At 45.4% G+C, this 23,232-nt stretch overlaps 2 protein-coding genes and 1 long non-coding RNA gene across 7 annotated transcripts in view; 1 reads left to right on the plus strand and 2 right to left on the minus strand.

Annotated features, from left to right (window-relative positions):
• Positions 1-10,848, minus strand: part of TFIP11 (tuftelin interacting protein 11) — a 22,206-nt gene extending 11,358 nt beyond the window's left edge. For 2 of the 4 annotated variants that reach the window (XM_032256713.1, XM_032256717.1), the window contains exons 1-6: positions 9,592-9,689; positions 9,321-9,397; positions 7,124-7,341; positions 3,826-3,979; positions 3,360-3,516; positions 373-500 (exon numbers count right to left, since the gene is read on the minus strand). In XM_032256713.1, the coding sequence (XP_032112604.1) occupies positions 373-500; positions 3,360-3,516; positions 3,826-3,979; positions 7,124-7,332 (648 nt within the window). In that variant the 5' untranslated portion in view covers positions 7,333-7,341; positions 9,321-9,397; positions 9,592-9,689. Of the gene's footprint in view, positions 1-372; positions 501-3,359; positions 3,517-3,825; positions 3,980-7,123; positions 7,342-9,320; positions 9,476-9,591 lie in introns of all 4 variants that reach the window. The other 2 variants (XM_032256715.1, XM_032256716.1) reach the window with 2 other exon arrangements.
• LOC116535577 lies at positions 10,119-13,570 on the plus strand. Its single transcript, XR_004262258.1, has 2 exons — positions 10,119-10,237; positions 13,092-13,570. It is a non-coding gene; the product is annotated as an uncharacterized LOC116535577 (long non-coding RNA).
• A 5,342-nt stretch (positions 13,571-18,912) lies between these two features.
• Positions 18,913-23,232, minus strand: part of TPST2 (tyrosylprotein sulfotransferase 2) — a 69,582-nt gene continuing 65,262 nt past the window's right edge. Inside the window, exons 6-7 of one of the 2 annotated variants that reach the window (XM_032256728.1) lie at positions 21,696-21,744; positions 18,913-19,427 (exon numbers count right to left, since the gene is read on the minus strand). In XM_032256728.1, coding sequence (XP_032112619.1) covers positions 21,703-21,744 — 42 coding nt within the window. In that variant the 3' untranslated portion in view covers positions 18,913-19,427; positions 21,696-21,702. The remainder of the gene's footprint in view (positions 19,428-21,695; positions 21,745-23,232) is intronic. The other variant, XM_032256727.1, reaches the window with a different exon arrangement.

Below are 23,232 nucleotides of genomic sequence, written 5' to 3' on the forward strand. Positions count from 1 at the left end.
CAGTGTCCTCTGGCTTCTCAGCTCACCCTTCCGCCAAGTCTCAACTGAAATGTTTCCTTTCTGGAAAGTTTTCCCTGACCAGCCTATTTATAAAAGTAGGTCACCACCACCTTCCAACCCCCAAGCTTCTTTTGTCGAGGCAGCCCCTAGCACCTTCTGCCATTTCAACTGCCACTTCCACACACGGCTGCCTGTTTACGCTCTGTCCGCCCTACGCTCTTTCATCACGGGGCCCCTAGCCCTCAGCCCAGTACCTAGCATACAGTACATACACAATAAATATCTGAGGACTAACAGAAGGAAGGGATGAATGAACAGCCATTAGAAATGGCACAGGACACCACCCACCCATATCTCCTGACTTCCAGTTACCTCTTCAGCTTCTTCTTCTGAGTCAACCACAGGGAAGTCTTGCATGGACTGCGTGGTACGCTCGGATCCATAAGCTCCCACAGCACCTTTTCCTTTTCTCTGCTTGGCTTCGATTGGGTTAATGATACCTGATCAATTTCAGCAAAAGATAAAAAGAGTCTTAAGAATGCAGCAATTCACGTACGTCTGTCAGCCACTCAGTGAAATGAGTCTCTTGCTCATTCCACAAAATAACATGCTACTCAGGAAGAAGAGCTATTCTCTGCCCTCAGAACACTACTCAAGTCCTTGTGATTTGAAACTTCTGAGCATTTATGCTACCACAGAACAGTCTGCTAACTATTTATATCCCAAATAGTTTTCCATTTCCACTTGGATTGTTTTTTTCTTTTTTTGGATGGAGTCTTGCTCTGTCACCCAGGCTGGAGCGCAGTGGTGTGATCTTGGCTCACTGCAACCTCTGCCTCCCGGGTTCAAGAAATTCTCCTGCCTCAGCCTTCTAAGTAGCTGGGATTACAGGCGCGTGTCACCACGCCCGGCTATTTTTGTATTTTTCGTAGAGACAGGGTTTCATCATGTTGGTCAGGCTGGTCTCAAACTCCAGACCTCAGGTGATCCACCCACCTTGGCCTCCCAGTGCTGGGATTACAGGTGTGAGCTGCCACGCCCTGCTCCGCTTGGATCGTTTTAGTGAACAGGAAGAAAACACCACATTTATAACTGAGAACTCCAGCATACTAAATTCTGTACTTCACTTCTTAGGAAGCCTCTATTAGGGAAAATGCAATAATTCAGATACTAAATTGATTCTGACTGAAGTGAAGCTGAATATAAGACTCCTCACATATTTTACGTAGTAGTTTGTATCTCCTATGTTTAACTTTTTTAGTTTTGTTTTTTTTTTTTAACTTTTTTATAATAAGTTTAAGTCCTAGAAATAAATGTTGTGTTTTTCTCATAAGAATTTACGACCAGGACCGCAACATTTAAATGAAGATATTCCCCGCACTCCAAATTTTCCATCCCTGCCTCCCTTCCATTTAGTACTGTTGAAGTCTCAATTAAGAACTACCTCAGGGCCGGGTGGTTGAGCCCAGGAGGTTGAGGATGCAGTGAGCTATGATCAGCCATGCCATTGCACTCCAGCCTAGGTAACAGACAGAGTGAGACCTTGTATCAAACAAACAAACAACTGTCCCCTCATTCTCATTCAGTGTATCTTTACGGAAGTTCATGTATTTTTCACATACCTAATGTTTTCAACACATAACCTGGATTTCACTTTAGTAATTATTTAGAGGCTGGGCGGAGTGTCTCAAGACTATAATCCCAGCACTCTGAGAGGTTGAGGCAGGTGGATTACCTGAGGTCAGGAGTTCGAGACCAGCCTGGCCAAGACAGTAAAACCCCATCTCTACTAAAAATACAAAAATTAGCTGGGCATGGTGGCAGGCACATGTAATTCCTGCTACTCGGGAGGGTGAGGCAGAAGAGTCACTTGAACCTGGGAGGCGGAGGTTGCAAGTGAGCCGAAATTGCACCATTTCACTCCAATCTGGGCAACGAGAGAAATTCCATCTAGAGGATACATTTGATTACATCTACTTGGCGATCACACATCGGAAATAGCTCAAGAAGAGGAAGGAATATTCCTGTGAGAAGAATCCAACTGTTTGGTTTGAATGGCTTTGGTCTCCAGAAGGTAAGACTGTGTTATCTTCTAGACAAAGATGGAGGTAACCAGTGCAGGATTTGCCCAGCTGGTTTTATATCCACATGGCTCTAGCTATTAAAAAAGCTACACACAATGTTTTTTTTTTTTTTTTTGAGACAGAGTTTCGCTCTTGTTACCCAGGCTAGAGTGCAATGGCGCGATCTCGGCTCACCGCAACCTCCGCCTCCTGGGTTCAGGCAATTCTCCTGCCTCAGCCTCCTGAGTAGCTGGGATTACAGGCACGTGCCACCATACCCAGCTAATTTTTTGTATTTTTAGTAGAGACAGGGTTTCACCATGTTAACCAGGATGGTCTCAATCTCTTGACCTCGTGATCCACCCGCCTCGGCCTCCCAAAGTGCTGGGATTACAGGCTTGAGCCACCGTCCCCAGCCCACACAATGTTTTATTGATATTCCTGAAGGACAAATAACCATTTCTGCAAAACTAAAACCCTTGTGAGTAGGGATGACAAACTCAAATGCCTTTAGGACCAAGAAAAGTTCACCTGGGTTGGGATGGAAGACTGCAGGGAGCTGTGGAGACTGCGTCCTAGAGAAAACCATGTCCATTGTCCCAGGAGCGGCTCTGATTTGCCTCAACTAACTCCTGCCAGGCAAAATCTAAAATTTAAGGTGAAACTGTCTCATTTTAAAATACTAGCAGCTAACTAATTTTTTTTTTCTTTTTTTTAGACAGAGTCTCACTGTATCACCTGGGCTGGAGTGCAGTGGCATGAACTCAGCTCACTGCAACCTCCACCGCCTGGGTTCAAATGATTCTCCTGCCTCAGCCTCCCGAGTAGCTGGGATTACAGGCATGCGCCACCACGCCTGGCTGATATTAGTAATTTTAGTAGAAATGGGGTTTCACAATGTTGGTCAGGCTGGTCTTGAACTCCTGACCTCAAGTATTCCACCTTTTCAGCCTCCCAAAGTGCTGGGATGACAGGTACGAGCCACCATGCCCAGCCTCATTTTTCTTATAGAAGCACTGATCAGGACCAAAAAAAAAAAAAAAAAAAGTCTGTCTTCCACCTGTTTGCAGCCTGTTTTAGACACCCTAACCCTTTCCTTCCTGTTGAAACAATTATTTTATTTAACTTGAGCTTTGATAAAGAAAGGGAGCTTAGGAGCGTAAATGTCTTGTGCTGGCAAACATTTGGCTGGAGAGAGAAAGTGCTTTTAAAAGGGAAAAGCAAACCACCTCTCCCAGTGCCCCTCTCCTTCCCTCTGCCTGGCCTCCATCATGCAAGATGACAAGGGTGCAATACCTTGTGCATTCTTCCCGAGGCCCCGTCCAGGGACGTAGCCCATCTTCTGAAGAAGCTTCTGTCCAATTCCTTTCGTGTGTCTTTCCCAGCTGCCGAAGTCCATGAAAGATTTGGTTCCTCCTGCAAAACCTTTCTGGCTGGGCTTAAAATTGCCACCCTGCAAAGAAAAATAAAAGTTGATGGAAAAAAAAACAAAAAGAAGAAAAATCTAAGAAAGTTTGGTCAACAGGAAAATGGCCTCAGTTATAGAGCACTATGAAGAGTGTCACATGAACCAGAAATGTGTGTGGTGTGTGTCAGGAAGGAAGAGATTGCACTGCACACTTCACACCTCACAGAAACCTGCCACCAAAAGGAGACACTCACAAACTGTGTTCCAGATGAGCTCCCTGGCTAGAAAATGCATGGGCTATAGTGACCTTTGAAGGGTACTACCAGGGTCACAATCCTGCAATAGAAACGTTACCGTTTTTAACTTCTTTGGTCCAAAATCCTTAGGAAAGTCATCCTGCTTAACAGGTGTCTCTTCGTCATCAGAATCTTCCAACTCTGCCTCCTCTGCCGCCCCTTTCTTGAGCCCCGCGCTGATAAAGTTGACTGGCGCAGAGTAGTCACGGGCCCTGCAGGCACAGAAACAGACCCCCCGGGGCCTGTAAAGAACTCCTTTCTCTGCAGAAATCCCTTTGCAGAAACTACGTGCTTGAGAACTCCTTAGAGTGAACCTCATGGGAGGTTTTTTAAAAAAGTTAACACTTTCTTTTAATACATCAAAAAATCAAAAGGACCCTAGATTTGGCTTCCTGTAGTCACACTTAACATTTTTACCTTGCATATTCCTCTACAGCTGAAGAGTTATTATTCAATGTACAGCTGATTATAAATTCAAAATATGATGTGATAATACAATTTTCCTACATTTAAAAAAATTAATTTATCATAAAAAGCATTTGTTTTGAAAACTATTTCAAGTACAAAAATCCAACAGGAGCAGAAATTTTGATGGATCATTGTGAATAAATAAAACCCATTGAAAGATCATATAAATGTAAAGTATGTAACATTTATATTAATCAAACTTAGAAAAAGCTCATATCCATCAAATTTATTTGAATGTGAAAATTTCCAGCTGGGGCAACATGGTGAGACTTCGTCACTACAAAAAATAAACAAAATTAGCCAGGCGTGGTTGTGCATGCTTGGGGCCCCCACTACATGGAAAGCTAAGATGAGAGGATGGCTTGAGCCCAGGAAGTTGAGGCTGCAGTGAGCTCTGATCATGACACTGCACTCCAGCCTGGGCAAAAGAGCGAGACCTTGTCTCCAAAAAAAAAGGAAAAAAAAGAAAATTACACTGAAGTCCCCTAAGAAATAAGAAATTAACTCTGTAAAAATGAAACATACTGATTGAAACTCTGACTGCTTCAAGCACTTACATTGTCATTAACCTCAGCTCCTTTTTGTATAAAATGAAGTTGATATATTTGTACTGTGTGGTTTAAAAAAGAAAAAATTACAATGAAAGACCCTGGAGCTGGGCACAGTGGCTCACGCCTGTAATCCCAGCACTCTGGGGGGCTTGAGGCCAGGAATTCGAGACCAGTCTGGCCAACATGGCAAAATCCTGTCTCTAATAAAAATACAAAAAATTAGCTGGGTGTGGTGGCACACGCCTATAATCCCAAGCTACTCAAAACACTGAGGCATGAGAATCGCTTGAACCCAGGAGATGGAGGTTGCAGTGAGCTGAGGTTGAGCCACTGCACACTCCAGCCTGGGCAACTGAGCGAGACTGTGTTTCAAAGAAAAAAAAGGAAAAAACCCTGGGAATATAGCAAATAAAGTGATCCTTTGTAAAATGACCAACCTAGTAATTCAACGTCCCCACGGCAACAACAGAATTCAGGGAGTTTTTTCCTAAAGATATATAATGTAATTTAGTGGTCCAGATCCCAAACTCTGGAGTCAGATAGATAGGTTCAGGTTCCGACTGTAGCTTAGCCTCTGCCTAGCTGTATGACCATGAGTCTCAGTCTCTTAATCTGTAAAATGGGAATAATAATGGTACCTTTCTCATTAGGAAAATTAATCCAGGTCTGTGAAATAGCCAGAACAAGTAAGCAGCGAAGAGATGTTAGTTATTATTATCTTATGTTTATGCAGTTCTTGATCCCTGATCTATCTGTCATCCACTTTCAGACTTCCTTGTGGATGAGAAGAGTTTGGACTAATCTCTATACTGTTTCTACCCCAGCCTCCTTTGAAAAAGGCATACTCTTGGTCAGGTGCGGTGGCTCATGCCTGTAATCCCAGCACTCTGGGAGGCTGAGGCAGGCGGATCACGAGGTCAAGAGATGGAGACCATCCTGGTCAACATGGTGAAACCCCATCTCTATTAAAAATACAAAAATTAGCTGGGTGTGGTGGCGTGCACCTGTAGTCCCAGCGACTCAGGAGGCTGAGGCAGGAGAATCACTTGAAACCAGGAGGTGGAGGTTGCAGTGAGCCGCCAAGTTTGCACTACTGCATTCCGGCCTGGCCACAGAGCGAGACTCCATCTCCAAAAAATAAATAAATAAGGAAAAAGGCACACTCTCAATGGGATGGAGCCTAGAGGCCACAGGTGAGGCCATGGAGGAAAAAAAACCCCAACCTGGCACACCCTGGTGGAGTGAGTTTTAGCCAGGGCACATATAATCTTGCGCTGGGGAGATGAATCCTCATCACCCACCACTATCCCAGCCCAGGCCGCCACTACCTCCGCAGGGACCACTGGCCTGGCCTCCTCACGTCACCACGCTATCTTCCACTGTGGCTCCGCGCCTACTGAGCACACCAGCAAAAGGGTCTTCTCAAAACATAACCCAGCCCCACATCACACCCTCTCTATCACACACTATGCTCCCCTTCCCCCTCTCTGCTCCAGCCCCCAAAGCCTTTCATATCCTTGTGGACACTGTGATGCCTCCTATCAAGGGCTCTGCATACTCAGGCCTCTTCTACCACCCTAGTTACCTTCTACTGTCTGTCATAGCAGCTTAAGGGTCACTTTTCTCCAGAGAAATCTTCCCTGACCTCTCGGAATAGGTGAAATGCCCTAAAATATGCTCTCCCTCATGTCCTACATCTCAGTTACAAGTTTCATGGTCTGAGTTGTTAATGTCTGTTTCCCTCTTCTAGAGTCTGTCTGGGCTCCAGGAAAGCAAGCATGGGTCTATAGCACAGGCCAGATACATAGTAATCGCTCAATAAACACTGATAATTAAATCAGTGAGGCCAGGCATGGCGGCTCATGCCTGTAATCTCAGCACTTTGGGAGGCCAAGGCAGGTGGATCACCTGAGGTCAGGAATTTGAGACCAACCTGGCCAACATGGCAAAACCCCTTCTCTACTAATAATACAAAAATTAGCTGGGGGTGGTGGCGTGTGCCTGTAATCCCAGCTACTCCAGAGACTGAGGTACAAGAATCACTCTCCGGCAGAGGTTACAGCGAGCCAAGATCATGTCACTGCACTCCAGCCTGAGTGACAGAGTAAAACTGTATCTCAAAAAAACAACAACAACAACAAAAAAAATAAAATAAATTGGTGAAAGAACAGCACTCTAGCCTAAAGAGGAAACTGGGCCTCTTGAGATGATGTCACAACTAACAGTCTCAACAAGGCCAGGTGAGAAGTATACTTATCAAGGGATCCCCCCCACTCCCTGTCCATCTTCCTCCTCTTCCCTAAAACAAGGTGAAGGAGCCCCCATGCCAGGCAATACCGTTTGCCTCCAAAGCTGGGCCTCTCCTCATCGGAGTCTCGCTCTGCCCACACCCCGTAGGTGGCTTCTTCCTTGGTCTGCCAGTGGCGCTGTCGGTTGGGGTTGAACTCATTCTGGAGATCCCAGTCGGTGATCTCAAAGTTCTCCCGCTCGTCATCATCATCATCAATGCGGTCTTCCCCATCCCGGTACAAGTGGGACAGTGACATGGCCAGTCACTAAAGGAAGAGACAAAAAGGGCACAGTCCAGAATAAGTCCTGGGGGCAGCAGCAGGAGGATTCCTCTATTCCTTGCTGCCTTCAGAACTTTCTCCAAATTCAAAGTCCATTAAAATTGGCATTACTGTTCAATAAAATAGATATTAAAAACATGTTTTTAGAAAACAATCAGTACTAAAACAGGTGAACAAAATACCGGTCCCAACAGTCTATGATTCTTTCAAAGTACATATTTCCTTGTCCTAGTCAATATCACAAATATCACACACATTCACACATACATAAACCACACAAAAAGATCGAAGTAGGTTATTGTATACAGTATTGCCTTAGAAAATGGGTGGATAGCTTCTTAGATCCCACATTCCTTTATTTTTTCTATTACTGAGGAAAGAATTATATCTGGATTCTTGGTGGTCCCAGGAGAGTGATTTTTTTAGAATATGTTTTTTGAAATACACTACTTGATGAAACATAATTTTTAGTTTTCCTTGCAAGACGTGAATTTCTTCTGATGAGCTAAAAAACTGTAGTAATTATGAACACTATTTTAATAGTCAGATGTCCAGGGACTGAAATAAAGAATCTACCTCATGGTAGCTGGGGGATGAGATTCAGTGGTCTTTCTTAAATTGGGATAAAATACTATACCCACCTTAGAGAATGCTTATAAGGCAAATTCAATGAGTTCAAAATAAGTGCTCAAGAAACCATAGCTTCTACTGTAGTCCCATGATTAGGTTAATCATTGTATTAGTCAGGGTTGTCTAGAGGGAGAGAACTAATGGAATATACACGTATATATATAGAGGAATACATATAACGGAATATATATATGGAATATAATATATATATTCCATATATTGTTATATATATATTCCATTAGTTCTGTCTCTCTTAATAAATTCCCATATATATTCCATATATAAACTCCATAAACTCCCATATATATAAAATATACTTAATACACTCCCATATATTTATGTATATATATGGGAGTGTATTAAGTGTAAACTCACACCGTCAAGGTCCTACAATAGGCCGTCTGTTGGCTGAGGAGCAAGGAGGGCCAGTCCGAGTTCCAAAACTGAAGAACTTGGAGTCCGCTGTTCCAGAGCAGGAAGTATCCAGCACCGGAGAAAGATGAAGAGGCTAGGCCTCTTCACATTTTTCTGCCTGCTTATATTCTAGCTGTGGTAGCAGCTGATTAGATTATGCCCACAAAGATTAAGGGTGGGTCTGCTTTTCCCACACCACTGACTCAAATGTTAATCTCCTTTGGCCACACCCCCACAAACACACCCAGGATCAATACTTCATCTCCTTCAATCCAATCAAGTTGACAGTATTAACCATCACAATCATCATTACTATTATTGGACTAGGAAGTAAACTTAACAAAGTGATTGCAAAAATCAGGCACGCTAAAATCAAAGCCTGAGTTCAAATTCAACTCTACCACCAGATACTCAGTGTCTGAGTACTAGATGCACGCGAAGTGCCAAGCATGGTGCACTACACAATAATACATTCAATAGGTGACAGCAATGGTGATTCTTGTCTTGCTGAAAGCGGCCTTAAGGCATATGGAATTCACTGCTTCCACAGGCCAGTGTCAAACTCTGGTCAACTCTGGCAAAACGTTTTCCTTGCCGCCTTCTACTCACTGGTGCCCTGGTTGGGTGCAGCTGGTCCCAACCTCTTCCAGGAGTGGATAGGAAGGAAGGTTCTCAGAAAAGGTGGGGAATCTCAGACATATAAGGTTAAATAATACCAATGTCTCCGTGGGCACAGGGCGTGGTGATAGGCCCCGAGTAGTCACAAATTATGAAGCCCTGATCAGTAGAAGCTAGGTACATGCTGGTCGTTTGAGACCGATTATCAACTGTCTGCATCAAGACACTTTTACGAGGTAGTTAGTTACCCTTAGGTTTCATGCTTCAGAGAAGAAGGAGGTTCAGAGAAGTTAGTAACTTACCCTAGGTTCCACTGCCTATAGGGCTCAAACTCAGGAGTGCTAGAAGCCAGGCCTCGGGCTTGTCTCTCTCTTGTTGTCTAGGTTTGGCGAAGGACGCTCAGGTTCTTAACTGACCCCAAGCAGCACCGCCCTTCTCCGTGCCTCGACAGAACTGTCTGCGAAATGGAATCCCCTCCCCACCCCCACATCGGCTTGGGCCGAGGCTCGCCTTCCCTGAGCCGGAGCCCTACTCCCACTGTCCCTGAGTCCCCTCGTCGCCAGCCCTACTCACCTCTCCAAGATTCCAGCGTACCGAACTCAACTCACAGTCCGAGAAAGAAGGCAGTCTCTCCTACGCCAGACACCGGATGCACCGGGGCCGTCGCGCCGGAAATGACGTTGTCGACAGCGGATGTCGCGCTGGCTACACGGGTGGGATGGAACGCTGCGGCGGATTTGCCTGTAGAATGGCGGGCTGGGATCTTAGAAAGGAGGGTTGGATTTGCAAGGCCCAGAATGATGGCTGGGGAGTGGTTTCCCCGTGAAGTCAGCCTCCCTGCCGCGCCTGCTTCGCACTGCGACGCTCAGCCTGTGATGGCTGCCGTGGAATCCGCTGAGCCATCTTGGCCTAAGGAGACTTTGCCACTCTGAGATTGTAAATCTGTAAAATAGAGATAGAGGATTAGCCCATAGGGTAGTTGTGGTAAATACTGTGAGATGATAGGGTGCCTGGGACGCAGCATTCAGTTGGGAATAATGAAGATCAAAACTGTGTCTCCTGTATCTTTGGCTCTGTCTGTATCATAAGCACCGTCGTGGGCAGAGGGCAGTGTCCTTTATGCAGGAGTTTAAGAGGGAGTGAAGGAATGAATGGGCAAACTCTAGAGTTCCCAAGTATTCTCTCCAGGAGACGTTTCCATTCTCCTCATTTCCAGCAGGTTGGTAAATTCATTCATTTATTCACTGATTTAATTAAAATATACTGAGTGCCCCTCACCTGTGCTAGGCCAAGGTGATATAGTGAGCAGAATACTCATGGGCCCTCCCTGGGAAGCCCTAACTATTCCTGGGACTTTGTGTAGACATTTAACTGTACACAGGCTCTGGAGTTCCAACCTTGACTCTGCAATTTAGCAGCTGTGGACCTTGGGCAAGCCTAAGAAAACATGTAAGCGAGTTTTCTCTTCTGCAAAATGGTTAAGGATTCAATAAGATAAAACTGTAGGCCATGAAAACTGTGCCTGGCACACAGTAGGTGCTGAGAAAGAGTCAGCTATTAATTGTTGCTTAATTTTTCTCTCTGCTCTATGTGATGAAAAGATCCAAGAGACGATTGTTGGAATGTAAAAAGAGCATGGGGACTTGGAGTCAAATACTTACGTCTGCCATCAAATGGTTGTTAAGAATTAAACAATTTTTGTGTACCCAGTCAAATGTGGGCTTCTTAGCAATGGTGACTGTGTCTTAATGATCTCTGTATTCCTAGTGACATGTAGAGTAATTGTGCCTGACACATAGCATGTACTCCGGAAAGAAAGAAAATGTAGTTTTAGCCGGGCGCGGTAGCTCAAGCCTGTAATCCCAGCACTTTGGGAGGCCGAGGCGGGTGGATCACGAGGTCAAGAGATCAAGACCATCCTGGTCAACATGGTGAAACCCCGTCTCTACTAAAAATACAAAAAATTAGCTGGGCATGGTGGTGCGTGCCTGTAATCCCAGCTACTCAGGAGGCAGAGGTTACGGTGAGCCGAGATCGCGCCATTGCACTCCAGCCTGGGTAACATGAGTGAAACTCCGACTCAAAAAAAAAAAAAGAAAAGAAAAAAAAAAGAAAATGTAGTATTGAAGGCTGAGAGAGAGGGTCTAACAGACTACAAGGCCCACCAGGAGCAGAGTGAGGGAAACAAGGGGAAAAAAGTGTTTTTAGTCTGTGCCTGAATGTATATACATCTGTTTGTAGCCCAAAAGCCAAAAATGTACATAAGCTTGGCTTTTCTGTAGCTATGTTTATGGCTTTACAGCAGATTTTATGGAGCCACAATTACTTTGATCATGAGGGACTGATGCTAGGGGATTTGCTTTACCAAATGGATCTCACTCTGTGGCTTCTGGAGAAGGGACCTTTGTAGACTGTCATGGGGTGGTTAAGAGTGCAGGCTCTGATGTAGTGATGAGAGTCTGCATTGTCAGGAATGAGACAAAGCGAAGTCACGTGACACTTGATAGGATGCCCTGAGAAGATGCCAACATCACTCTTGTGACATTCCTGCTGAACATCCATAACCTGAGTGTAATCCTGAGGATACATCAGACAAACCCAAATAAAGAGACATGCTGTATACAAAATGGTAATCTTAGAAAGTGCCAAAGTCATGAAAATCAAAGACCCTTGAACTGCTCCAAACTGAAGGGGACCAAAGAGGCGTGACAACTAAACACAACACATGATTCTGAACTGGATCATTTTGCTTGAAAGGAAGTAATAGGGACAACCGGAAAAGTTTAAATGGGGCCTAGGATGCCATGGTAATCACGTGTCCATGTTAATTTCCTGATTTTCATGGTTGCCTGTGAGTTACATCAGAGGATGTCCTTGTTTGTTGGAAAGTAAATTAATGTATTTGGCAGGGAATAAGGCATCAGATGGTCTCCTTAATCTCAAATTATTATGGGGAAAATGTTTCTCTCTGTACTTACAACTTTTTTGGTAATTTTTAAAAATGAAAGCTCTTTAGTAAAAACTTCAAGGATCCAAATCTCCACTTCACGACTTCTCAGATGAGGGACTGAGGGCAGGTTGCTTAACCTCTCTGCACCTCAGTTTTTCCATCTGTAGATTGGGGATAATGACAGTACTGCTCTAAGAGTAGTTTTCAGAAAAACAAAAACAGAAAGTGGTAATTAATGCGTGTAAAGCTCCTGGCATGGTAGGAGCTTCCTAAATGGTTGTGGCTATATTCTTATTTATTTATTTTTTGAGGCAGAGTCTCACTCCGTCGCCTAGGCTGGAGTGCAGTGGTGCCATCTTAGCTCACTGCAACCTCTACCTCCCAGGTTCAAGTGATTCTCATGCCTCAGCCTCTTGAGTAGCTGGCATTACAGGCACCCCTGTAGTGATTCTCATGCCTCAGACCCCTATGTAGCTGGCATTACGCCACCACACCCAGCTAATTTTTTTTTTTAATTAATTTTTTTTTTTTTTTTTGAGACAGTCTTGCTGTGTCACCCAGGCTGGAGTGTAGTGGTACAATATCAGCTCACTGCAACCTCCACCTCCTGGGTTCAAGCAATTCTACTGCCTCAGCCTCCCAAGTAGCTGAGATTATAGGCATGCGACACCATGCCTGGCTAATGTTTGCATTTTATTAGAGATGGGATTTCACCATGCTGGCCAGGCTAGTTTCGAACTCCTGACTTTGTGAACCGCCTGCGTTGGCCTCCCAAAGTGCTGGGGTTAAACAGGCATGAGCCACTGTGCCCAGCCTAATTTTTGCATTTTTTGTAGAGATGGGGTTTCACCATGTTGGCCTGGCTGGTCTCAAACTCCTGGCCTCAAGTGATCCACTCACCTTGGCCTCCTAAAGGGCTGGGATTACAGGCACGAGCCACTGCTCGGGCCTTCATTTTTAAGAAAACCAGTATCATACCCCTCTCAGTCTCAAAAATCCATGGTTTTTCAGGATTTCTGGCATCAAATGCCCAGCCTTTGAAAAACAAGGAAAAGTTTTACAGGACAACCAGAGCTTTAGGTTCAAGGTCTCATATCTCTCCTGATCTCCTGTCATTTCCCAGGGGGAAGAAAATGAAAACGTTGCTTTGGGATTTGGGAACATCCACACTCATGTCTACATTCCCAGTGAGGTGCTCAGACGTGGCCTTCGCAAAAGGGGTTGCCAAGCAGCAAGGCTCCTTGGGCAGGAGGAGGCTGGCAGAGCACTCCAACATTCATCGGTCGATACCTCTCCTTTCACAGCTGATGCAATGGGAGAGGCTGGCAGAGGGGAGGTGCCAGCACCACACAGTGAGTTTAAGGATAGGGTCAGGCCGGAAACCCAAGTCCAAACTCCCAGGCTGGTGCTTGCTTTGCAAAACCATGCATAGGGTCCTTTGTGTTCAGGGCCACAGAGCCAAACTCTGCAGACATCATCTCTTAGATTCCTCAGCCTTCTAAGGTAGTTTGTTATAACCCCAGAGTCCTCATTCCTGACCTCTTATTTCTGCAGCCTATGCCATACCTCACCCTTTCCATATTGCCTACAAAAAATTTGGGGGAAAAAAATCCTTGCTCAGTTACAACTTTAAATAGGTTGGTACCATAGAAACAATCTATAAGTGGCATTTCAAAGCTGATATATTTAAAGACTAGCACATGTACTTTTTCTAGGACAGTGACATTATACAGTTGCACATGGCTTATTCTTATTTTGCATTTTGTCCCAAAAATATATATGGTGTCCTGAACTTGGCAGAATTGAGAACCCAGATCAGCTGAGATTAGCAATTTGATTTCCCTCTAAATGTTTCTTACAGATGGTTTCTACCCTACTTATCTTTCAAGAATTCGTGAAGACTCTGTCCTTATATAGAAAGCTGGAACATAAGGTTCCATAGGCTCTGGGTGTTATCTGTAAATCAGATATCCTCCAAACACAGTAAGGTGAGGAACCACAGCCTTCATCATTCATTTATTCATTTAGTCATTAACAAATATTTAACGAGTACCTATGTATTATCTATTGCAGTGTAACAGTTACCTCCAAATTTAGCGGCTTGCCAACAACACCAGTAAACATTGTCTTACATAATTTCTTTTGGTAGGAATTTGAGAGTGGCTTAGCTAAGCGGTTCTGACACAGGGTCTTTCATGGGGTTGCAGTCAAGCTGTCGGCTGGGACTGCAGTCATCTGAAGCCTTGACCAGGGCTAGATGACCAGCTTCCAAGGTGCTTCTCTCACAGAGCTGCTAAGCTGGTGCTGTTGTTGGCAGGTTTCAGTTTCTTCCCATGTGAACCTCTACATGTGGCTACCAAGTGTCCTTATGACATAGTGGCTAGCTTCCTTCAAAATGAGCAAAGCAAGAGAGAGCAAGGCAGAAGCCACAAGGTCTTTTATGGCCTAGTCTTGGAGTCACACACTGTCATTTCTGCAATATCTTTTTGTTTTTTGTTTTTTGTTTTTGAGACTGAGTTTCGCTCTGTTGCCCAGGCTGGAGTGCAGTGGTATAATCTCGGCCCACTGCAACTTCCGCCTCCCAGGTTCAAGCAATTCTCCTCTCTCAGCCTCCAAAGTAGCTGGGACTACAGGCGCATGCCACCATGCCCGGCTAATTTTTGTATTTTTATTAGAAACGGGGTTTTACCATATTGGCCAGGCTGGTCTCGAACTCCTGATCTCAAGCAATCCACCCGCCTCAGCTGGTTAGGAGTTCAAGACCAACCTGGCCAACATGGTGAAACCCTGTCTTTACTAAAAATACAAAAATTAGCAGGGCATGGTGGCAAGCACCTGTAATCCCAGCTACTGGGGAGGCTGAGGCAGGAGAATTGCTTGAACCTGGGAGGCAGAGGTTGCAGTGAGCCGAGATCACACCATTGCACTCCAGCCTGGGTGACAAGAGTGAAACTCCATCTAAAAAAAAAAAAAAAAAAAAAAACGTTGTTTTAAGTCACTCAGTTTGGGGCTAGTTGGTTGCCAAGAGATGAGTGGAACAATGAATGAGACTGGATGTCCTCTACTACCCAATGACTGGTGACCAGAAGCTTCCTGGGTCTGTAATTCCATCAGCTGTCCATCCCTTACCCTGGAGGGGTAGGGGATTTATTCTTTGGGTAGACATAGGTAAGAAATTTTTTTTTTTTTTTAATGAAAAATTGCCAAGCCCTTTGGAGGCCCTGATGGCTCAACCAGGTTAGCAGCTGCTAACGAGGGTGGAGATCTGTATTCAGTCCATCAGGCATATGTGCAGAAGACTGTTCTCCAACCCCATGCCATGACTACAGACGGCTGGCTATCAGCCGGACAAACATTCATCCTGATGAGAAGATATGGATGGTTCATCACAACCTATCTCTTATTTCACAATGTAATAGTAATCATTATAGCTACTATTTACTAAGCCTTCACCATGGGGCTGTCAGTCTTCATTGCTTCGCTCTACTAAACTAGATAATGTGTTTGCTTATCTCACGTTTCTCGTGGGTTGGGATTCCTCTTAACCATCCCCTGAGATCCCCCTGTAGTTCTTATCCATTTACTCCCATTTTACAGAGGAAAACCGAGGCTCAGAGGAGTAGAATTACTTGGCCAGTCACAGTTAGAAAGTGGTAGAGCCAGGATGTGACGCTAGTTGTGACTCCAAAGCTAATTATATATAATAATAGCATCCAAGTAATATATAGATTACCACGTTTTCATAAATGGCAGATTACAGAATCAGAATGCATGTTGCCCAAGCTGGACAGAGGATGGGCCAGGGCACAAGTGACGGTCAACCCACTGCTCCAAGGGACCCCCAAGAAAGGCTCTAGAACAAGGCTCTGATTTCACAGTGAGACGACAGTTCTGCCCAAATCAGGGTGCATGGGTGGAATTAATTTTTAAAAAGTTAATATGTATGCCTTTCACCCCAGCAATTCTACTTCTCATTTTGCAGAGGCTCACTCATACGGTGGCACCACGAGGTTATATATGCAGGAGAATGTCCACTGCAGCTTTGCCAATAGCAGTGAAAATTGGTAATGGCCCAAGGACCTAGCCAAAGTGAAATGCTCAAAAAAGATGGTTTGCTTTAGAACAGGCGGCTAGTAAAAGGAGTGGTGTTAAATCAGCACATGTTCACATCAGCAATGCTCCAGGAGCCAGGGGCAGGGGCTCGTGCCTGTAATCCCGGCACTTTGAGAGGCGGAGGCGGGATTGCTTCAGCCCAGGAGCTTGAGACCAGCCTGGGCAACATAGTGAAATCCCATCTTTACAAAAAATAAAAAATTAGCCAGGTGTCATGGTCCAGCCAGTCGGGAGGCTGAGGTGGAAGGACTGCTTGAGCCCAGGAGTTAGAGGTTGCAGTGAGCTGTGTTTATGCTACTGCAATCCCACCTAGGCAACAAAGCAAGACTCGTCTCCAAAACAACCACCAGGGCAATTTGTTAAATCACACTTTCATACATCTTTAAGATGATAATATTTATATGTTCAAAAATTCGAAGTCTGGAAGACTACGTCCAAACAGAAAATGGTAGCGTTACCTTTATGGGAGAAAGGGGATATTGAAAAGCACAAATATAACCACTTGCATTCTTACTATGAATCCTTCTGATTGTCCCATGTTTTATAATATATTCACGTAGTACTCTACACAAAATCTTTTCAGATCAAATCAGGGGAGATGAGCCTAATTTTTTTCAGGGGAACAAGACCCAATGCTACGACTTGGGGGCTAGAAACAGAATCTGTGCCTTCCTTTCTCTCACCTATTTTATTTTTTATTTTATTTTGGACGGAGACTCACTCTGTTAGACGGAGTGCACTGACATGATCTTAGCTCACTGCAACCTCAGCCTTCCAGTTTCAAGAGATTCTCCTGCCTCAGCCTCCCAAGTAGCTGTAATGACAGGCACGTGACACCATACCTGGCTAATTTTTGTATTTTTAGTAGAGATGGGGTTTTGCCGCGTTGGCCAGGCTGGTCTCAAATGCCTGACCTCAGATGATCTGCCTGCCTCGGCCTTCCAAAGTGCTGGGATTATAGGTGTGAGCCACCGGGCCCGGCCTCTTTATTTTCTTTCAGCGTTTTCCTAGGAAGTTCTGTGACTATTCAGGGTCTTCATGGATGGACCACTCATAAAAGGTGGAACTCCTGGAACCAGACATAAATTTTTTTTTGGTGTGTGTGGGGGAGGGGATGCACAGCTGTCACCAGATTCTCAAAGGGACAATGTCACACTTAAGCAGAGCCGGAGAGTCATCCGTGATTGGTGAATGACCATTTCCCGGAGACTGTATGTCAAAAATTTCAAAAATAAAAAGAAGTAACTGCTGAAGAAATGAACAAAAAGGGTCTCATACCTTCAAAAAAGCCGAACTACCATTCCAGAGCAGTCTCAAGACAAGGAAAGACAAGAGCTGCCTCACACTGAGGACTCATCTGGTACCAAGGACCACTGCCAACATCATCCATTATCCAGCCCCCGTAAACCCATGAAGTTTAGCCTGGACAGCATAGAAAGACCTCATCTCTACAAAAAAAAAAAAAAAATTAAAAGTAGCCAGGTGTGGTGGCACATGCCTGTAGTCCCAGCTACTCAGGAGGCTGAGGTGGAGGAGAGCCCAGGAGACAGAGGCTGCAGTGGGCTAAGATCATGCCACTGCACTCTAGCCTGAGTGACAGAGCAAGATTCTGTCTAAACATACACACCCCAGAAACCATGAAGTTTTAACTTCCCCTTTTTACAGATCGAGAGAGGAAGGATCAAGCCATACAGCCAGTAGGTCAGCCTGACTCCAAAAATCTATTACCCCAAGTCACAGTAAGTCAAGGAGGTAGGGTAAAACACCTTCACCCTTAAAGATATAAACTTGTTGTAGGCCCAGTTGGTCCCTCAGCATTTGGGGACCGTGCCATAAAGGGTTAACTCAGCAGGCTTGAAGTGTCCAAACCCAGCACATCTCAAAGAAAAAAACTGGCCTTCGTGGGTTCCTGGGAGATAACCTCTAAGTCCTTGGAATATCCTCCCGAATAGGGGTATCTCTGTATACCTGAGGCCTTGGGCCATGCCAGGCCAGACAGTTTGTGATGATACTGTGATTTATAGTGGGGACGTTGGGCCATGCTGTGTCATTTTGACCTCTGGAGCAGCTAGTGATAAAGTAACTAAAGTTAGTCATGTGATTGCCCTATGTGACTGACATGCAACAAAAACCTAGACCTCAAGGCCAGGTGAGCTTTCTGGCTGGTAATATTTTGTGTGTGTTGTCACATATGATTGCTGGGAAATTTAAGTGTGTCTGTGAGACTGCCCTGGGAGAGGACAACTGGAAGCGTGAGGCTGGTCTCTCCTGGACTCTGCCCTATGCTCCTTTTTCTTTTACTGATTTTATTTTGAGACAGAGTCTTGCTCTGTCACCCAGGCTGGAGTACAATGGCATGATCTCAGCTCACTGCAACCTCCGCCTCCCGGGTTCAAGCGATTCTCCTGCCTCAGCCTCCTGAGTAGCTGGGATCACAGGCGCCCACCACCACGCCCAGCTAATTTTTGTATTTTTAGTAGAGATGGGGTTTCACCATGTTAGCCAGGCTGGTCTCGAACTCCTGACCTCAGGTGATCCACCTGCCTCAGCCTCCCAAAGTGCTGGGATTACAGATGTGAGCCACTGCACCCGGCCCCATTTGCTAATGTTCATCTGTATCCTTTTGCAGTTATAAACCATAACCATGAGGATAATAGCTCTTCTGAATTCTGAGTTCTTCTAGCCAATCACTGATCCCAGGGGGTGGCCTTGGGGACCCCAAAACAGGAATTCGGCTGTGTCTTACGTGCACCTATCTTCTCTAGCTTTTTGCTTGTCACAAATCTGACAAAATTCAATATGGAAAAAAAAAACCTATTCATTCAGTAAAGTAAGGCACAAACAAATAAGCCCATGTTCACTTTATTCAAATAGTATTTGTTGTTGTTCTCTGTGAAACTGGGTAGAACTGAGGAGGAATCAAAGAAAGCCTCATATATTAAATTCTTAAATAGATTCTTTGAATTCAAAGTAAGGATCAATAGGAGAGGCACAGGTTGTGTGGGCCTTGTCCCAGCAAACAAAGCCACCAAGGCAGTCCTGCAAATTAAGGAGGATGGCAAATGCATCTCTTAAAAAGAAGTTCTTGAGGGGAAAATATAAAATCCCTAAGTTTCAAAAGCCGGACTACTTCCATACCCTTTGTCCTCTACCCCGGAGTGTCCAAAGATAGAGAGTTTCAAGGTACGTTTTCAATGATTCAGCTTTTGCAAACATATGCAAATACATTCCTCATCAGCAGTCCTGTTTTGGCGATTAATAGCAAGCAATATGCTTGGATTAGAGGTCCGATTTCCACTTAAATGCAGTGTCTTTTCTTCTTGGCAGTGAAGCCATTTGCAGAGATCTGAAAAGGGGGGAGACTGTGTTAGGCACAGAGGAACAGTTCTGAAACAGATCATTTCTATTTGTACATGTGATTGCAGAACGTACAGTCTTCATCCATTCACATAAGCATGTAAGGTTTTACGAATGCATCCCAGATGGCAAGAGAGAGCTTAAAAACATTTTAAGCTGGTGCAGTGGCTCACGCCTGTAATCCCAGAACTTTGGGAGGCTGAGGTGGGCGGATCACGAGGTCAGGAGTTCAAGATCAGCCTGACGGACTGGTGAAATCCCATCTCTACTAAAAATACAAAAAAAAATTAGCTGGGCGTGGTGGTGCACACCTGTAATCCCAGCTACTCAGGAGGCTGAGTCAGGAGAATCGCTTGAACCCAGGAGGCGGAGGTTGCAGTGAGCTGAGATTGCGCCATTGCACTCCAGCCTGGGCGACAGAGTAAGACTCCATCTCAAAAACAAAACATTTCCTGGGTTCTCCCACACATCTCATCTTGTATCCACTTGACCTCAAAGAGATAATTTTTTTATGGATAAAGAGCAAATGACAGTGATTATGTGATACATACCAATGAATTCTTGGAAGCAAGAGAGGATTCATGTTTGGTTAATGCCAATTCTGTACCCAGAAATAGCTAAAGCACTCTGTATATGGTATCTCATTTAAACAGTAAAACAAAGAACAAATCTGCTTTTGTCAATGAGAAGGTCCAGGATTCTACTAATGATCAGCAGAAAGGGAGCGAGGAGAACAGAGTTAGTGAGGAACAGGGAGGAAAGCTGTTTTTCATGAGAGGGCTCTTTTCTTTGGAATAGAACTATGGGATCTTGGCCAGTCATGGTGGCTCATGCCTGCAATCACAGCACTTTGGGAGGCTGAGGCAGGTGGATCGCTTGAGGCCAAGAGTTCGGGAACAACCTGGCCAATGTGGTGAAACCCCATCTCTACTAAAAATACAAAAATTAGCTGGGTGTGGTAGTGCACACTTGTAATCCCAGCTACCTGGAAGCTGAGGCATGAGAATCACTTGAAACCCGGGAGGTGGAGATTGCAGTGAGCCAAGATCGTGCCACGGCACTCCAGCCTGGCCAAAGGGTAAGGCTCTGTCTCAAAACAAAAACCCAAAAACCAAAAACTCTGGGATTTTAGTGCAACTCAAGATGGGAACCCGAATAATGACAGAGTCCTTGCAGGTTGGACAGAGTCCTTGCAGGTTGGAGCAAAGCGAAAGAAAAACTTTAAAAATATGCTGATTGTTTAAAAATAGATAAAGAGACTAAAAATAAGAGTCCAGGCTGGAAGCTCTGTTTCAATATAAAATAACCTCACTGTGGGGTTCCCTTCAGGTTCCTTGAACCTGATCATAGAGGCTCACAGAAGGAAGTAAGCTCACTCATGGAGCCTCAACTCCATTGCCCAAGTCCACAGCGAGGGCCCAGCACTTCGCAGTTTCCAAGCACTCCCACCTGGACCAGCCCCCTTCATCTCACGACCACCCTCAGAGGTGGGCGACGATGAATCCCCATTCTCCAGGTAAGAAAACGGGCTGAAAGAAGTTAAACCTGGAGTTGGCAAATCTTTGAATTACCAAGTTCAAAAAAATCCCTTTCCCCACACCTTAGCAGAATATGGATGGATAAATGTGCACTTAAAATCTTTCACTAAAAGCAAGCCTGAGAGGAATTCTGCCACTTGGTGGCTGTGTAGCCTTGGGCAACTCAAAGCCCTTCTCTGTGCTTTGGTTTTCTGTTCTGCAAAATGGGATGATCGTGTCATCTGCCTCCCGAGGATGCTGAGGGCCGAATGAGTCACATAGGACTGGTACCTGAGTACCTGGCCCAATGGCCATGTGGGTTATTCTTAGAACAGAGCTGCTTGTGACTATTACTAGAAAATTAATTGCTTTGGGCCAACGCTGACGCTATTTTTAGAAGCCAGACTGGCAGACAGCATTCTGTGCAAAAACGGTTCCAGAATCCCTCCTCCCCAATCATAGTGGTCCTTCCTGCCCCATCCCATGTCAGACAAACCTTTTCCAGTGGGTTCAGCATTAATCCCTGTCCCCGTCCTTGATCCAGAGCTAGAAGACTAAGCCTTGATTCTATAAATAGCACCCCCAGTCTGTCACCATGGAAACCTCTGATGGGGCTGGGTCAGCCCACCCTTGTAGACATTTCTCCCCCAGGGAGGCTCTGGAAGGACCAGCCTTTCAGAAAAGGGGCTCCAGGGCCGCCCAGAAGCAGCGGGAACCCCCAGTGAAGTCCACAGGCTTACCTGGAAATCACGAGCTTCCTAAGTGGGAGGAGGTGCTATTCTGGTTCACCTGGAGAAAGAATACACAGAGGAAAGGGTCACGGCCAGGTGGGGGATGCCTCGCTGTCTTGAGGGTCACCCCTCAGCATCACTGAGTCGGGCATATGCTTACTCATGGAATATTTATTGTGCATCTACTATGTGCCTGATGCTGGGATAGCGTGGAGAGCGTGACAGACCCAAAACTAGGATCACGGAACTTACGTTCAAGTTGGAGAAAAAGCCCATGGAACACGCACAGATGCAAGATAATGTCAAACCTGAGCAATGTGACAGGCTATTGTGAGTGATCAGAATCTGTGCAACTTCAGAATTGGTGGCCAGGAAAGGACTCTACAAGATGGCATTTCAGCTGTGGTATAATAACAAATATTTGCTCATTGTCCCCAGTTCCTGGCACATAGCTCCCAAACCCTTGGAATCTCTGAAGGGTTAGTGTATCTTTTGCATGCTAATGAGATGACTAGTGGCTGGGGGTCCCTAGATAGTTTCAGGATGAGGGGAAGGGGTCTCAGGAAGACCAGGGCATGATTAGAGGGTTGGGACTTTTTTTTTGAGATGCAGTCTCACTCTGTCGCACAAGCTGGATGGAGTACGGTGGCGTGACCTCAGCTTTCTGCAACCTCCGCCTCCCGGCTTCAAGCAGTTCTCCTGCCTCAGCCTTCTAAGTAGCTGGGACTACAGATGCATGCCACCACACCCGGCTAATTTTTTTTGTACTTTTAGTAGAGACAGGGTTTCACCATGTTGGCCAGGCTGGTTTCGAACTGCTAACCCCAAGTGATCTGCCTGCCTCAGCCTCCCAAAGTACTAGGATGACAGGCATGAGCCACCATGCCCCACCAGAGGGTTGGAACTTTAAGCCCCACCAGCCTTCCTGCCTCCCTGACCTCCTCCTGGGAGGGGAGAGGGGTTAGGGGCTAGGGATGGAGATTGAGCAATCACCCAGGACCCATGATTTAATCAGTCATGCCTATATAATGAAACTCCACTGAAATATCTAAATGACACAATTTGGAGAGCTTCCTGCTTGGTAAACACATTGAGAGGCTGGGAGGGTGTCATGCCTCGAGAGGGCATGGAAGTTTCATGACCCATCCCCAATACCTCACCCTAGGCATCTTCCACTTGACTGTACCTGAGTTGTATTCTTTTTTTGAGACAGGGTCTCAACCTGTCACCCAGGCCAGAGTGCAGGGGCACGAACATGCACCACAGGTGCCATACCCGGGAAGGCTTTCTTTTTTTTTTTTGTAGAGAGATGGGGTCTCACTGTATTGGCCAGGCTAGTCTTGAATTTAAAAAAAAAATTAGCCAGGCGCGGTGGCTCAAGCCTGTAATCCCAGCACTTTGGGAGGCCGAGGCGGGTGGATCACGAGGTCAAGAGATCGAGACCATCCTGGTCAACACGGTGAAAACCCGTCTCTACTAAAAATACAAAAAATTAGCTGGGCATGGTGGCGCGTGCCTGTAATCCCAGCGACTCAGGAGGCTGGGG

Source organism: Sapajus apella, unplaced genomic scaffold (genome assembly GCF_009761245.1).
Source record: "Sapajus apella isolate SASKATOON/1434 unplaced genomic scaffold, GSC_monkey_1.0 scaffold95, whole genome shotgun sequence".
Classification (NCBI taxonomy): Eukaryota; Metazoa; Chordata; class Mammalia; order Primates; family Cebidae; genus Sapajus; species Sapajus apella.